This window comes from Macrotis lagotis, chromosome 1 (assembly GCF_037893015.1).
Source record: "Macrotis lagotis isolate mMagLag1 chromosome 1, bilby.v1.9.chrom.fasta, whole genome shotgun sequence".
Taxonomy (NCBI): domain Eukaryota; kingdom Metazoa; phylum Chordata; class Mammalia; order Peramelemorphia; family Peramelidae; genus Macrotis; species Macrotis lagotis.
This window is the reverse complement of record NC_133658.1, coordinates 916,122,693-916,137,127: the sequence shown is the minus strand read 5'-3', so window position 1 is coordinate 916,137,127 and position 14,435 is coordinate 916,122,693. Positions and strand designations below refer to the sequence as shown.

At 64.8% G+C, this 14,435-nt stretch overlaps 3 protein-coding genes across 3 annotated transcripts; 1 reads left to right on the top strand and 2 right to left on the bottom strand.

The window, feature by feature from the left end:
- The first annotated feature begins 3 nt into the window (after positions 1–3).
- On the top strand, positions 4–4,065 carry SPHK2 (sphingosine kinase 2). Its single transcript, XM_074219808.1, has 6 exons — positions 4–74; positions 244–645; positions 1,440–1,589; positions 1,688–1,782; positions 1,896–2,011; positions 2,155–4,065. Exons 2-6 carry the CDS (start codon positions 267–269, stop codon positions 3,536–3,538), a joined length of 2,124 nt encoding a protein of 707 aa, XP_074075909.1. The 5' UTR covers positions 4–74; positions 244–266; the 3' UTR covers positions 3,539–4,065.
- DBP (D-box binding PAR bZIP transcription factor) lies at positions 2,667–6,566 on the bottom strand. The gene is given in 5 exon segments (XM_074219812.1): positions 2,667–4,820; positions 5,016–5,207; positions 5,209–5,228; positions 5,779–6,198; positions 6,391–6,566. Coding segments are annotated over 5 exon segments (978 nt in total). The 5' UTR covers positions 6,521–6,566; the 3' UTR covers positions 2,667–4,604.
- Positions 6,567–7,292: 726 nt separating this feature from the next.
- CA11 (carbonic anhydrase 11) lies at positions 7,293–14,070 on the bottom strand. Its single transcript, XM_074219807.1, has 9 exons — positions 13,287–14,070; positions 12,789–12,863; positions 11,893–12,035; positions 11,177–11,362; positions 10,856–10,951; positions 8,260–8,332; positions 8,016–8,170; positions 7,758–7,923; positions 7,293–7,401 (listed from the first exon to the last, which is right to left on the bottom strand). Exons 1-9 carry the CDS (start codon positions 13,351–13,353, stop codon positions 7,385–7,387), a joined length of 978 nt encoding a protein of 325 aa, XP_074075908.1. The 5' UTR covers positions 13,354–14,070; the 3' UTR covers positions 7,293–7,384.
- Between the last annotated feature and the right edge of the window lie 365 nt (positions 14,071–14,435).

Sequence of the window (14,435 nt, the reverse complement as noted above, 5' to 3'; positions counted from 1 at the left end):
ATGGGCGCGCGGAGCCGGAGGCCGGGGCCGCCCGCGGGCACGGGGGCCTGAGGCCGCGCCCGGGGTCCCGCAGGGTGAGCGGGCGGGGCGGGGCGAAGGTCGCGGCCGGGCGGGGCGGGGCGGCCGCGCTGGCGGGACCTTGGCCGGGCGCTCAGGCCCGGGCGGCGGTGGGTGTCGCGCGGGGCCCGCGGGGCCGGGGCTGCGGCCGCCCCCGCCCCCCACCTGGCTTCTCGCCTCTCGCAGGTCCCGGCCGAGCCCCCCGCGCCATGGCCGGCACCCCGCTGCTCCACGGGGAGTTCGGCTCCTACCCGGCCCGGGGCCCCCGCTTCGCCCTGACGCTCACCCCGGTGGCCTTGCACGTCCAGCGGCTGCGGCCCCGGCCCGAGGCCTGGCCCCAGGGCGGCCTGGTCCCCCTGGCCGAGGTCTCGGGGTGTCGGACCTTGCGCAGCTGCTCCCCGAACGACTCGGCCGCGTACCTGTGTGTCTACACCTACCCGCGGGGCCGGAGGGGCGGGCGGCGGCGGGCGGCGAGGACCTTCCGGGCTGACCGGGCCTCGGACTACAAGGAGAATCACGCGGAGGCCCAGAGATGGGCCACCGCCCTCACCTGCCTACTGCGGGGGGTGCCGCTGCCCGGCGACCTGGGTGAGCCCCCCGGGGAGGATGCCCTGCGGCGAGGCCCGGGCTCGGGGGAGGGGGCAGGAGGGGCCGCCAGCCCCCGCGGCGAGGGGCCGGCCTGGGCCGAGCGTCACCCCACAGGGGCCTCTGCAGAGACCCAGGACCCCAGGGGAGACTGTAGGGCCGGGAGCGAGGGCCTTTGGCCCCCGGAGACTCCCTCCTCTCTTTTTGTGCCTCCCTTTTCACTCCCCCCACCCCAAGTCCAAGTCTGGTGGCCACCCCCTTGCTTCTGGGCCCTCTCCCACTCTACACCTGCTCCTGTCCCCCAGCCCCCCATTTCTGCCCCTTCAAGGAGGGATGGAGAGACAGAGCTGGGAGTGGGGCTGTGACCTGGAAACTGAGCCGCCCTCCCGGTCTTTCTGTCTCCCTCGTCACCTCCCTGGGACCCAAGGGATTAGGTGGGTGGGACACTTAAAACCTAGAACAATTAGCTGCCTCTTCTAATCTCCTCCTGCCCCCCCCACCCGGGCTGTGCGCCAGGACACCTGCTTCCAAAGAACCGGAGGGGTGAAGTATCAGCCCCTTCTCCATTGTTCCCCCACTGCAGTGGGTGGCAGGAGAGAAACCTGGGGAGGGTGAGGGGATGACAGGGCGCCCCTCCCCCCCAGAAGGGCCTCCGGAGCCCAGGCTGGCCCTGGGAATGCTCAGGAACTTGAGCAGGGCCTGGGCTTTTGGGGCTCTTGTCCCAAAGCCCTCTGGGAGGTGTAGTTTCTTGCTCCCCAGACAGCTGACCTCTTCCTTCCTTCCCTCCTTTGCACCAGAGATCACCCCGGAGCTCCTGCCCCGGGCTCCCCGCCTGCTTCTGCTGGTCAATCCCTTCGGGGGGCGGGGCCTGGCCTGGCAGTGGTGCAAGAACCACGTGCTGCCCATGATTTCCGAAGCCGGACTCTCTTTCAACCTCATCCAGACAGGTGAGGCGGGCCTGGGGGGTAGGGGTGGGCACGTGGGGGAGGGTCCAAGGTGAGGTGGGGCCGTCTGCCAGGGGTCCTCACGATCCCCCTCTCCCCAGAGCGGCAGAACCACGCCCGGGAGCTGGTGCAGGGGCTGCGGCTGAGCGAGTGGGATGGCATCGTGACCGTGTCTGGGGACGGCCTGCTGTATGAGGTAAGTGGGAGGCTGGGGGGGGCAGGGGTGCCCCTGCCCCTGGGAGGCTGGGGCGTCTGGGGGGGCGCAGGGGCACTGCCCTCCACACACAGCCTCTGTCTGCCTGCCCACAGGTGGTGAATGGGCTTCTGGCCCGGCCCGACTGGGAGCAGGCGATAAAGATTCCGGTGGGAGTCCTGCCCTGCGGCTCAGGCAATGCCCTGGCCGGTGCCATCAACCAGCATGGGGGGTAGGCAGGGGGACCCTTGGGCTCCTCCCCTCCGTCCTCCACATGTGGCTACTGGGTCTGGGGGTGGCTGGGCTCTGCCCATCCCGTCTCTGCAGCCCCCCCAACTCAGACTCAGCAGCCCCGGGCATCTCTTCCCTGGGCAGGTTTGAACCAGCCATAGGCCTGGATCTGTTGCTGAACTGCTCCCTGCTCATGTGCCGTGGTGGCGGCTCCCCGCTGGACCTTGTCTCTGTGACCCTGGCCTCGGGAGCCCGCTGCTTCTCCCTGCTCTCTGTGGCCTGGGGCTTCGTATCTGATGTGGACATTCAGAGTGAGCGCTTCCGCGTTCTGGGCTCTGCCCGATTCACCCTTGGCACCATCCTTCGGCTGGCCTCCCTCCATGTCTACCCAGGGCGCCTCTCCTACCTCCCAGCCTCCTCCTCGGCCTCCAACGGCACCCCTGCCCTGGCCCAGCCTCTTCCCCGAGCCGCCTCGGAACTGACCCTGGCCCCGGCCCCAACCTCAGCCCCTTCCCAAGAGACTCACTCGCCCTTGCACCGCTCGGTGTCTGACTTGCCCCTGGCCCGAGGTGGAGACTTCCCCCCACAGTCCCAGTCTTCCCCCTCCCCTCCTCCTTCTCCAGGGTCCTGCCTTCTGTCCCCTGACCCTCCTCTCAACCCTGGGCCTGTCCCCAGTCCAGCCCCCAACTCCTTGGGGGAGAGAATTCATCGGGGTTCAGAGCTCCCTGCTTCGAGCAGCCCCCCGGTCTCTCCTGACCCTCCCGTCTCCAGCAGTCCCAGCCCCCCCTCTGATCCAGAAGCCTCCGCAGCCACTCCAGCTTCCCTTGACTCTCCAGCTGCTCACAATTCATCAGTTGACCCTCTAGCCTCTGAAGATCCTGGGGCACTTGAGCCCCCCACTCTCTCTTCCTCCCCTCCTGGCCCAGGCCCTGGGGAGCCGCCTCCTTCTCCATCGGCCTCCTCCAATCTCTCTCCTTCCCCTAATTCACAGACTTCCCCAGAACCGGCTTCTGCTTCGGGATCAGCGACCCCTGGGACCCAGTGGGGCCCCAAGGACCATCTGTTGCCTCCCCTGGGTTCCCCACTGCCCCCGGGCTGGGTGACCCTGGAGGGGGACTTTGTGCTGATCCTGGCCCAGTCTCCGAGCCACCTGGGTGCTGACATGGTGGCAGTCCCCAATGCTCACTTCGGGGATGGCCTGGTGCACTTGTGCTGGGTTCGAAGTGGGGTCTCCAGGGCCTCCCTGCTCCGCCTCTTTCTGGCCATGGAGAGGGGGAGTCACTTTGGCCTGGGCTGTCCCCAGCTAGGCTATGCCACAGCTCAGGCCTTTCGCCTCGAGCCCCTCACCCACCACGGAATCCTCACAGTGGATGGGGAACAGGTGGAATACGGGCCTCTCCAGGCTCAGATCCACCCTGGCCTAGGAACCCTACTCACAGGCCCCAAGGCCCAAGAACCCCAGCTGGCCGGGGGGGACGCCTGGGCACCCAAGTGTGGGACAGTCCCCGGCGGAGGAGGCAAAGCCTAGCCCCGGCGTCCTCCCCAGGCTGGCTGGGGGGCAGGGAGCCCAGCCTTCAACATCAGCTCTGGGCCCTTTTGTTAGGGGGAAGGCCTGGCCAGCTGGAGCCAGTTTCCATGGGTTCTCCATCGGGGGCCAAGATCCAGGGTCCGGGCAGCCTTCCCTGGGCCACAGGCTGCTCCTCTCTCACCTCAGGGGATGAGGCTGGTCACCCAGGAGCCAGTCTCCTCACAGGGACCAGGAATTAGGGGGCCAAGAGTGAGCTGGACCTCCCGAGGGCAGAGCTTCCCCTTCCTCAGCCCCATGATGGGACCCACCAGATGGCAGGACTGCCTTCCCTGGACCCCCATGTGGGGGCTGCCCCTTCTGCTCCTGGTGAGCATCCCCTCTTTTCTTTTGCACTAGGACCCCCCTCCCTGAGGGGGGGGGGTGTCAGGGTCCCCTGGGGCCCCCTGCCTCAGTTTCTTTCCCCCCCCACCCCAGTGGTCTTCAAGGCTACAGCCTCTATGCAATAAACAGTAACAATGCTCGCTTCAGCCCTTTGGCCCTTCCTACATCAGGGGATCAGGTAGAGAACCTGGGGGGGAATGGGGAGGAGGGCCCCGAGCCGGAAGCTGCCGGCCCCCAAAGCAGCCGATGCTTTGCTTCTCATGGTTTATTGGAGTTATTCAACTGGAGAGGGCCAGGAAGCAAAGGAATGGGAAAGGGCCCCCCCAACTCCTGAGTTCCCCCCACCTCAGCTGGGAGGAGGAGGACTCCATACTTATTTTTCTTAAAAAATATATATATATATATATAGATTTGTCATCATCTCAGCACCGTGCCCCTCAAGGAGCCCAGATGTCCAGCCCGAGGCCACACTAGTGGGCAGGCAGGGGAAAGAGTTCGAGGGTCAGTCATGGGGCTGCTGTGGTTTCCTCTGGGCCACGAGTCCTGCCCAGGGTCACACAAGGGCCAGCTGGCAGTGAACCTGGGGCAAAGGGTCCAGGGTCCTCCCCGGAGGAGAACGTTGGGGTGGATTCGGCATCCAGGAACGGGCTTGGCCGGGGCGGGGAGGGCTGGGGGCACCGGGCGCTCACAGGGCCCCATGCTGGGCCTGGTAGCGGGACAGCACGGCCCGGTAGTGGGAGAGCTCCTGGCGGACCGCGACCACCTCCTGCCTCAGCAGGGCGTTCTCCTTCTCCAGGAAGGCCGCCCGCACCGAGATCTGGTTCTCCTTCAGCCGCCGGGCGTCCCGCGAGCGCTTGGCCGCCTCGTTGTTCTTGTAGCGCCGGCTCCAGTACTTCTCATCCTGGGGAGGCAGGCGGGGGCCGGGGCTCAGGGCCGGAGGGTCCTGCCCGGGCCGGGGCGCCCCACCCGGCAGAGCACGCGGCCTGGCCCCCGAGGGGTGTCCTAGAGGGGCCGGGGCTCCCCTGGGTGTGGGGGGCCTGAGACCCTCCGGTGGGAAGAGCGCTGGGGGGAGGGGCCCGGGGCACAGGCGGCTCACCTTCTGCTCCTCGGGCACCTGGATCTTGCGGGCCTTCTTCATGATGGGCTGGGGCTTCAGCTCCTCCTCCGAGAAGCGGTGCTTGCGGGGGTCGAAGGTGTCCTGGCCCGGGACGCTGGACAGGGCCAGGTCGGCCGGGTCCGGGTCGAAGGTCATGAGCACCTCCACAGACTCGGGGTCCACCGGGCTGGGGGGTGTCTCTAGAGGCAGGACCTGGGCAGAGGGGGAGGCGGGGGAGGGAGGGCGTGACCACCAGGGTCCGGGCAGGGGGAACTGGAGGAGCGGCGGCGCGGGGCGCATGCGCGGGCTCCCCCCCCACCGGGGCCAAGCGAGGACACGGCAGCGGGCGGGGGCGGAGTCACGTGTGCGGCCCGCCTCCGCTCCCTCCCCCGCCGCACGTGACCGCGCCGCTCCGGGCTGCCTGCCCCAGGGAGTGGGGAGGAGCTCACGTGGGCCCAGAATGTGAGGCTGCGGCCGGGTGGGGCCGGGCCAGAGAGGACACGGGCGGCCCAGCCGACTCCAGATCCCGGCAGCCCCCGCGGCAGAGGCTCGGGTCCAGAGCCAGCGGGGCGCCGCAAGGGCCGCTGGGAGCTGTAGTCCAAACATTGCCGAGTCCTGCTGGCTGAGGGGAGGGGGCGGGGTGGGGCGGCTGCCCCCCTCCCAGACCTCTGTCTCCTCCTCCTCCTCCTCCTCCTCCTCCTCGGGGTCGCCCCCTCCCCGACCCCCGACTCCCCGCATCGCCCCCCCCCCCCCGCCCGCGCACCTGCGCGCTGGGAGCCCGAGCCACCTGCGCCCGGGGCGCGGAGGGCCGGCCCGGGTCCCCCCGGGGACGGCCGCGGAGAGGCGGGCGTGGGCGTGGGCGTGGGCGCCGGGGACGAGGAGCCGGACGGCGCCGGGGACGAGGAGCCCGAGGAGCAGGACGGGGCGGCGGCGTGGGGCGCGGGGGCCGCGCGGGGCGCCGGCGGCCCGGGCTCGGGGGGGCTGGGCGGCAGCCCGTGCTCCAGCAGGAAGGCGTCCAGGTCCACGTCGTCCACGTCGCCGAAGGGCAGCGGCCGCTCCCACAGCAGCGAGGCCAGCAGGGCGCCGGGGCCCGGGCCCGCGCGGGGCCGGCCCGAGCCCCCCAGCAGCCCGCCGCCCTCCTCGCCGCCGGCCGCCGCCTTGCGCTCCTTCTCCTTCAGGAGGCCTGGGGGCGAGACGGGGCGGGCGGGGAGGAGCCAGGCGGGGGGGACACGGGGGGCGGGAGCGCGGTCAGCGGCGCCGCCGGCCCGGGCCCCCGCCCCGCCCCGCCCCGCCCCACGTGCCCCCGCGGCCCCGCCCCGGCCCGTGGCCCGGCCGTGTGAGCCGACCCCCGCCCGCCCGCGCCCGGGGCACTCACAGCTGGCCGGCGCCTCCTTGGTCTTGCCGGGCCCCTGCAGCAGGCTCCGCAGGCCGTGCAGCGCCGCGCCTCCCGCCGGGCCGCCCAGCAGCTGCGGGGCCGGGGGCCGGTCGCTCGCGGGCCTCGCCATCCCCCGGGGGCTGGGGGCCGTCACCGGCTCATGGGCGGCGAGGCTGCCCCCGCCGAGACGCCCCGGAGCGCCGGCCGGGCTGGGCGGGCGCCTGGCTGCGAGGGGCCCCGGCGGGCGCGCGGGCCGGGCGCGGGCGGGCGGCGCTGGCGGCGGCGGCGGCGGCGGGCTCCCTGCGCGGCGCGGCCCGCCGGCCCGGGCTCGCGCACATCGGAGGCTCTTGGCAAGCCCGCACGGGGGAGGCGTGTGTGGCTGTGTGGCGGTCGGGGCGCGCGAGGCAGGGGAGGCTGGCCCGGCGCGGGCGGAGCCAGCGCGCCGCAAACTTTGGATGCGGGCTGGGGGAGGGAGCGGGGCGGGGCCTGCCGCGGGCCCCGGGGCGGCCTGCGCCCCGGCCCGGCCCGGCCCGGCCCCGCCGCGTGCCCGCCGGCCCCGCCTCCGCCCCGCCGGCCAATGGGCGCCCGCGCCGGGGAGACGGGCCGCCAATGGGGGCGCTCCTGTCCGAGCCGGGGCCCGCCTCGCCGGGCCCCCCCCACGGGCGCGTGGCGGGGAAGGCGTGGGGCGGGGCCCTGACCTAGATTCCGCCAATGAGCGGCGGCGCCTTGACCCAGATGGGGAAGAGGGGGCGGGGCGGGAGGGGGGCAGCACGTGGCCCCGCGCGTGCCGCCCGCCAAACCCCGAGCCCCGGAGCGAGGCCGCGATGGGGGGGGGGCGTTGTTAAAGGGGACGGTCGCGTCAGCCTCCCGGGCCGTTGTCACCCCCTTGCCCGAGCCCTTGAACCCCAGTTTGTCCAGACTACACGAGGAGGGTGTTACGGTCTCTTTAATAGGTTCAGCTGGGGGAGGGGAGGGAGGCAGGCAGGTCCTCTTCTCAGCGGGCACCGTCCACTGCAAAGAGAGGGGGCGGGAGCGGTGAGGCCGGGCCTGTACCATTATGCCGGGCTGGGGGGGGGGCCTTGAGAGCTTTGGTCTCTGGGGCCACTGTCTGTCACCGTGGGCCAGTGCGACTTTACCCCCACGGGCGCGAGGGGCGCTGCACCAAGTCCCCCTGGAAGGGGCGAGCTGCCCACGACCCTCCGGCTCCCTTAGGGAGGGACAGGCCGGTTCTAAGGAGCCCCCTCTTCCCCCTCCCCCAGTGATCCCGAAGTCCGCCGGCAGAGGGCCGGACTACCGATCCCGGCAGGCCCCGGCGCCCCGGCCCCGCGGCCTCCTGGGATCTGTAGTTTTGTAGCCGCGGGCCGTACCGTGCAGTCGGTAGTTGGGGCCCCGGCAGCGCCGCTCCGGGTGTCGCGGGTCGCGGTTGCCCCGGAGGGCGCGGTGGGCCAGGGGCTGCAGGGGCCTCCCGTTGCCGCTGAGGCTCTGGAAGATTTGGGAGGGCGGGTTCTGGCTCAGGAGCCGCAGGGAGTGCATCTGGGGCGGGGGACAAGGGCGCTCAGCACCGGGAGCCCGGCCCCCCGGCCCGCGCCATCCCCGCCCCGGGCCCGGCCCTCCTCCCGGGCCACCTGCAGGGAGGTGACGTTGAGGGCGCGGTCGATGAGAATCCAGGTGACGGTCTCGGAGCAGGGCGGGGTGCTCAGCGAGCCCTGGTAGGTGACGAAGCCGAAGGAGTCGGGGAACAGCTGCTCCAGGCTCAGGTCCTGGACGAAGTAGGCGTCGTCTGCCAGGGAGACCCCCGCGTGAGGGAGGAGGGTCCCGGCCCCGGCCCCGGCCCCGCACCTCTCCCCACCCCCAGGCCCCCGCAAGCACTTTTGTAGGAGATCCTGGTGATGGTGTCTCTGTTGAGGAGGCGACTCAGGAAGGGGTTGGAGTTGGCGGCGACCTGCGGTGGGGTGCCAAGGAGGAAAAGAAGGCTCAGTGGGGGCCCGGCCCCTTCCAGCCCCACGCAGGGGCCCTGGGACTTCTGGAGAGCGCAGCTGCGTTCACAAAGACCCTCTTGGGGGGCTTCCCCTCGGGGGGACTTGCCACAAGTCTCCCCAGATTCCGAATCTATCATAATAACGTTGGCAATACTGTTTGTCCTTCATCTTCAGAGAAGACCATGGCATCAGGAAGGTGATGCCACCGCAGCCGGGGAACTGGATGTAAGCGAGAGGGGCTGCGCTGTCACCAGCCTCACTCTCTCTCCCAGAGCCATCTGGGTCCAGTGGCCAGATGTAAACCAGGATGACTGGAGATGGCCCTGAATGAGAGGCAGTCAAGGTGAAGCGACTTGCTAGTAAGTGGCAGGTGTCTAGGGCTGGATTCGAACTCCCATCCTCCCCTCTCCAAGGCCGGTGCTCTCTACTGCACCAACTAGGTACCCTAATATACCAAGGGGGTTGGATGACACAGTCTCCAAGGTCCCTTCCAGCTTGAATCTCTCATTCCAAGCTCCACCTGGACAAAGAAATCATCTAGTCTTTTCTTGGAGTCCCCTGGGGACTTCTTCACTGGCTGTGGCAGCCAGCTCTTGCTGAGAGGAAGGTTTACTTTATACCAGCCTGAAGGCTGGTTGTCTTCAACTTACACCCACAATGCCTGGGTCTTATAACCTTTCCCACAACAGCCCTCCAAATACTCCTCCCACCCGACTCCCTTCTCTTCCTTGGGCTACACCTCCCCGGTTCCTTCAGAGACCACCTAGGTACTGGAGATGGATTGAATGGTGGGATGAAGGAAAAGACCAGGGTCCCTAGAAAAAAGAGTGGGGGAAATTGGAGAAGGAAGGGACCAGGGCCCTTGGATAAAGGGATGGGAAACGCTAGAGAAGGAAGAGGACGCTGGCTGGGTGCTGGGAGCTGGGAACTGAGGGGGCAAAGAAGGAGGGCAGCCACCTAACACTCCAGATAAAATGGAGTCACAACACAGTGGTGTCTGCATTACAGACACAAAGCTTCTTCACCTGACCCAGGGACTCCTCAGCCCCAAACCCTCTTCACTAGCCCCTTCTTCTTCCTGAATCAAGTTCTTCTACCCTTGCCTGGATCCTAGCAATATTATAATGACAGTAACTAACATTGACATAGCACTTAGGTGCAAGCAACTGCCTTTCACAATTCTTATCTCACTTATCATCAGTTCTTAGCTCAGAACAGCACTGGAAGGGGAGGTGTTCTCATTATCTCTATTTTACAGTTGAGAACACTGAGACAGTTATGTGATTTGTCCAGGTTCACTCAGCTAGGAAGAGTCCAAGGCTAGATCTGAATTCAGGTTTTCCTGACCCCCAAGCTTAGCATTCTATCCATTGGCCACTTAGGACCTTTGCCCGCGAAGGGCTCTCCTAGCATTCCAGTCTTATCTTCAATAACCCCAGGCCACCCTTTCTCTGCTGGAATCTGCCCCCAAGAACTCCACCCATGCCCTTTAGCTGCTGAGACTTTGCTCAGAGCCTCCTCAATAAGAAGTCCATCCCCAGGACTTTCCAGCCCTCCACCTTTCACCTTTGCAACTTCTTTAAAAGAATTAGATAGTGATTTGAGCTGCAGAGAATTCCACACTGCTAAGAACCCAGGTCTCCACATGTACCAATCCCATGCCTCACTTTCCTATCAGGTATCCTCTTAGTGAACTGCAAGCTCTCTGAGGGAAGCCAGGTGCTGTACTGGATAGAGCACTGGCCTTGAAGTCAGGACAGGACTTCCAAGGGAGCTTCAGACACTTGACTCTTACTAGCTGTGTGGCCTTAGGCAAGTCACTTAACCCTGACTAACCAGCATCCAGGGCCATCTCCAGTCATCCTGATTTATATTGGTGCGACTTTGTACAACCTCTCCCTCACTCAAATCCAATTCCTGTCCTTGTCATCACCTCTCTGTTATCATGGTCTTCGAGAATGAAGAGCAAACATCAGACTCTCTGAGGGCAGGCAAATCCTGCTGTTGCTTAGCCCAGAATCCTGCATCCCCTGCCCCTTTCCTTGCTGCCTGTTCAACACAAGGCATTTCAATCTAGCCCCTAAGACTCCAGACCAGAGACAATGTCTGTTCAGAGAAGGGTTATGATGCTTGTTCTTGACTGGGAAACATCAGAGACAGGTCTCCAAAGAGGTCTCTGGAGTCAGAAGAGAGCTTTCTTTGGTATGGGGATGGGGATATCTCAGAAGGGACCCAGAAATCCAGATACTTAACTCCTTAAGAATATAGATATCCCTTCATCCATCTAACATCTCTTTCCTACAGTCCCAGGGTGCCCCTTTCTTCTACTATATTCAGACATTTCCTCTTTTAGATTTTCCCCCTCAAGGATTTAGATATCCTTTTCTCCATGCTCACAGCCTCTCCCCACAATCTCTACCCCTTGAGGACCCATGAATCTATATCCCTGCTTCTGCCACCTTGGATGCTCAGGTATTTGCACTTACATTCACAAAAAGTGCCAAGACAGCCAGGCCATTAGGACCCCTGGAGGCTGCACTTAGATTCCCATAGAGTTCTTGATTAAAGTGGATTAGTTGCACCTGTATGCAGGGGAAGAATGAGGACAAAAACAGACATGAAGATGAGTCAGTGTTCGGAGGAGAGAGAGGTTCAAGGGTCGGGGATGTGGTCAGAGAGCTCAGCATCAGGAGAAGGAATGAGCGAGTCTAGGGGAAGGGTCAGTATCAGCTCAGGGTTTAGATTATGAGACTGTGAGGGGGTTAGAGTGACCAAGACCAAATGATGGTCAAGCCCAAGGTGAACACCTCTGCTGAGAAACTCTCATGGTTGATCTGGTGCTCAGAACCGGCCCCATCTCGAGCCCCAAAGAGGAGTCGAAGTTCGCTGAGTCGGTGGCTATAGAGAAGAGGCCCCCCAGATACATTGACCACAGGTCTTGAAGCTGGCAGGAAGGAGACATGACGTCCAGTGTTGTATAAAGTCCCTCGAAGCTAAGACAGAGAGATGGAGCTGGTTAGAGAGAGGTGCACCAGAGAGTGAGAACTCCACCCTGGGGCCTCCTCCAACCTAAGACTTGGGGTGGGCATAGAGAAGGAAATGGGCCCAGGCAAGATTCCCTGCTCAGAATCCACTCTAGGAGCAAGCCGTGGGTCTGGAACTGACTCCAACTCTACCTCAACCTGGACGAGCCTCTGGTCCTTCTTTGCCCACTGACTTCAAGGGGAACCTGTCTAGTGCCCCCCTACCCTGACCACCTTCCTTCCAGGCCAAGCCTCTTTTCCTCTTCTCAGTCTCCTGGTGCTCCTTCCAAAGCCATTGAAAGTTGCACTTGCAGGATGTCTCCCCTGATCCCCCCACCCCCCACCCAGGACCCTGGACATCTGGGGTCCTACAGTCAGCCGGAAGTGATCTCTCTTAGAGGCCATCACATCCAACTCGTGACTCTTCAAGCCCGGCGTCGGCGCCTCTTGGGACCTTGAATGAGGGCACCCAGCTGGGACCCAGAATAGCCTTGTTGTACCTTCTCTCCACCAGTGCTGAGCCGAAGAGGAGGCAAGAAGGGGTCATAGAGGACCCTCTTGAGCTCCACATCGACGGGGCTCTGGCGCTTCCCCACCGCACACAGACTCCAGGCTGCGTTCACCAGGCCCCAAAAGGGCGGCCCTGGGGGGGGGGGGGGGAGGAGGAAAAGGGATGCTCAGCTACCGAGGGATACCCGAGGGCAAGAGGGTGGCCTGACTTTTTGAGGGGCTAGGAGCTTGGGAAGGAGACGCCTGGGTCTCTGTCGCCGTCAGGAGCTGAAGGAGAGGAGCCCTGGGTTCCTGGGGGCTGGCCCAGCCCCTTACTGCCCCCATTCTCTCCTCCTCTTCCCACCCCGAGTCACGCAGCGACAAAACTACAACTCCCAGGAGCCATCGCGGCAACAATTAGGGCATCGCCCAGCTGTTCCTCGGGCCCGGTGCCTCATGGGGGTTGTAGTTTGGTGGGCCGCGCGGTCCAGTCGGTTGGGAGGGTCGTGGACCGCAGGGGGCCGCGGGGGAGGGGTGCAGAGCTGGGTCCCCGGGAACGGAGCCCGGGAGCCCGCTGCGGCGGCCGCCCCCGGGCCCGGCTTCCACTCTCGCCCCCTCACTGCTTCAGATGCGCATGGGCGAGGGGAGCTGGGGGAGGGGACGCCGGGGTCCCGGCAGGGCCCCCAGGGGACAGGGGTCTGCGGGAGGGGCCTGACGGGGAGAGGCTGGAGGAGGAGCGGGGAGAAGGCGGTCCCGATGCTCCCCAGGGTCGGGGAAGGGGGCGCCGGGGGCTGGGCTCCGAGGCCGTGGGAGCTGTCCGAGGATGCAGCTGAAAGAAGAAGCCTGAGGAGCCCAGAGGGGCAGGGCCTGGGGGGGGGGGGAGCCGGGGGTCCCCCACTGGCTGCACCTGGGACGAAGCTTCCCTGGAGATTATCTTTGTAGGTCCACCAATCCTCCGGGGCAGGCGCCGGGCCGATGTGAGCTGGGAGAGGGGTGGGCGGGGGGCAGAATGAATGCCCCCCCCCCGCCTCCAGACCTCCCTCCTCCTCTAGTGCCCCTTCCCCCATCATCGCCCATCATCAGCATCCCTAGGTCTGGGGGCTACCCGAGGGGCTTTTCTGTCCACCCGTCGGTGTTCTCTCCCTCCGAGAGACTTCGCAGTGTAGTCTCCCTCCAGGTTTTCAGAAGTAGCGACCCCCCCCCCACGCCCCCACCCCCGCCCCTTCCCCGGACAGGGCTCTCTCTGAGCTCTCTCAAGTCCCGGAGAGGTCTCTGAGTTGTCTCAGAAATACTCTCTTTGGGGTATCGGAGAGGAGCCTTTCTCTTATCACTCTTATCTCCCCCACACAGAGAAGAGAGAAGTTACCCCCCCCCTTCCTGCCTAGCCCTATGCCAGAACTCTTACCTGCAGCCCCCAAAGCAGCCCCAAGGAGCAGGGCCCGGGGAGGACTGAGGCGAACTGGGCCCCCCATCTTTCAGGCTCCACCTTCCAGGCAGCGATGCCTTCAGGGGTCTCTGCCTCTCACACCCTCGGCTTCCTCTTCCCCTTGGACTCTTCGGTGTCTCTGGCTCTCTATCTCTCAATCACCGTCTGCTGTCTCTATGTCTCTGTCTCTCAGCTGTTTTTCAGTGGGAGGTAATCCTCCCCACAACACACCCCTCCTTGTCCCTCCCTCCTCTTCCGAGGGGCCTGTAGTTTCCAAAGTGGAAGGGGCTCCCACCAGGGTCCTCCTTTCCAGCTTTCCCTACCTTCTCCCTGCCTCTTCTCCCTTTCAGCCTCTCTCTCCTTTTTTCCCGTCTTATGTTTCTGCCTTTATCTCCCTGGCTCTGTAACTCCCTCTTCTCTCTCTCTCTTTCCCTGTATCTGTCTGTCTCTCACACCTTCCTCCCCTTTCCTGTCTCTATTCCCTTTCTGTGTTTCCTGCTCCTCAATCCATTCTTTCCTCAAATTCTCATCTCTTTCTTCTCTCTCTCTCTCTCTCTCTCTCTCTCTCTCTCTCTCTCTCTCACACACACACACACACACACACACACACACACATACACTCTCCTTCCCTCCCTCTCTCCTCAGTATCTTTCCCTTTTTACCTTCACCAAAATTACCACCCTCTTCTACTTTGCACCTCTCTCTCTTCCCTCCCCACCTTTTATTCTTCTCTCCCTCTCTCTACCTTCATCTCTCAATCCTACCTTCCCCACCTTCTCTCTCGATCCTCTCTCTCTCTCTCTCTCTCTCTCTCCCCCTCCCCTCTTTCTGCCCCCTCCCTTTCTCCCCTGCTTCTCTCTCCCTCCCCCTCCCTCTCCTCTCTCTTTGCCCCTCCTCTCCCCTGCTTCTCTCTCTAATTTCTTGCTTCTCCCTCCCCCCTTCTATGTGTCTCTCTTAGACTGGGGGGGGGGGGCTTGGGGAATCAAGAAAAATATTTAGGGAGAGGAGGGTCCCCTGTTCAGGCTGTACTGGAGTGGGGGGAGGAGTGGTCCAGACACCTGGGCCCCATTCTGGCAGCTCCCATTCTCTGCAGGAGGAAAGGGCGAGGGGGAGGGGGAGCCTTAAGGT

Bases quoted from the DNA above. Each gene is read 5' to 3' on its own strand.
- CA11 (XM_074219807.1), bottom strand. From the start codon at position 13,353: ATGGGGGGCCCAGTTCGCCTCAGTCCTCCCCGGGCCCTGCTCCTTGGG. The intron at 12,864-13,286 runs GTAAGAGTTCTG...CCCCTCTCCCAG, and splicing joins GGCTGCTTTGGGGGCTGCAG to CTCACATCGGCCCGGCGCCT. The intron at 11,363-11,892 runs GTACAACAAGGC...TCTCTGTCTTAG, and splicing joins TCAGCACTGGTGGAGAGAAG to CTTCGAGGGACTTTATACAA.
- SPHK2 (XM_074219808.1), top strand. From the start codon at position 267: ATGGCCGGCACCCCGCTGCTCCACGGGGAGTTCGGCTCCTACCCGGCC. The intron at 1,590-1,687 runs GTGAGGCGGGCC...CCCTCTCCCCAG, and splicing joins TTTCAACCTCATCCAGACAG to AGCGGCAGAACCACGCCCGG. The intron at 1,783-1,895 runs GTAAGTGGGAGG...GCCTGCCCACAG, and splicing joins GGGACGGCCTGCTGTATGAG to GTGGTGAATGGGCTTCTGGC.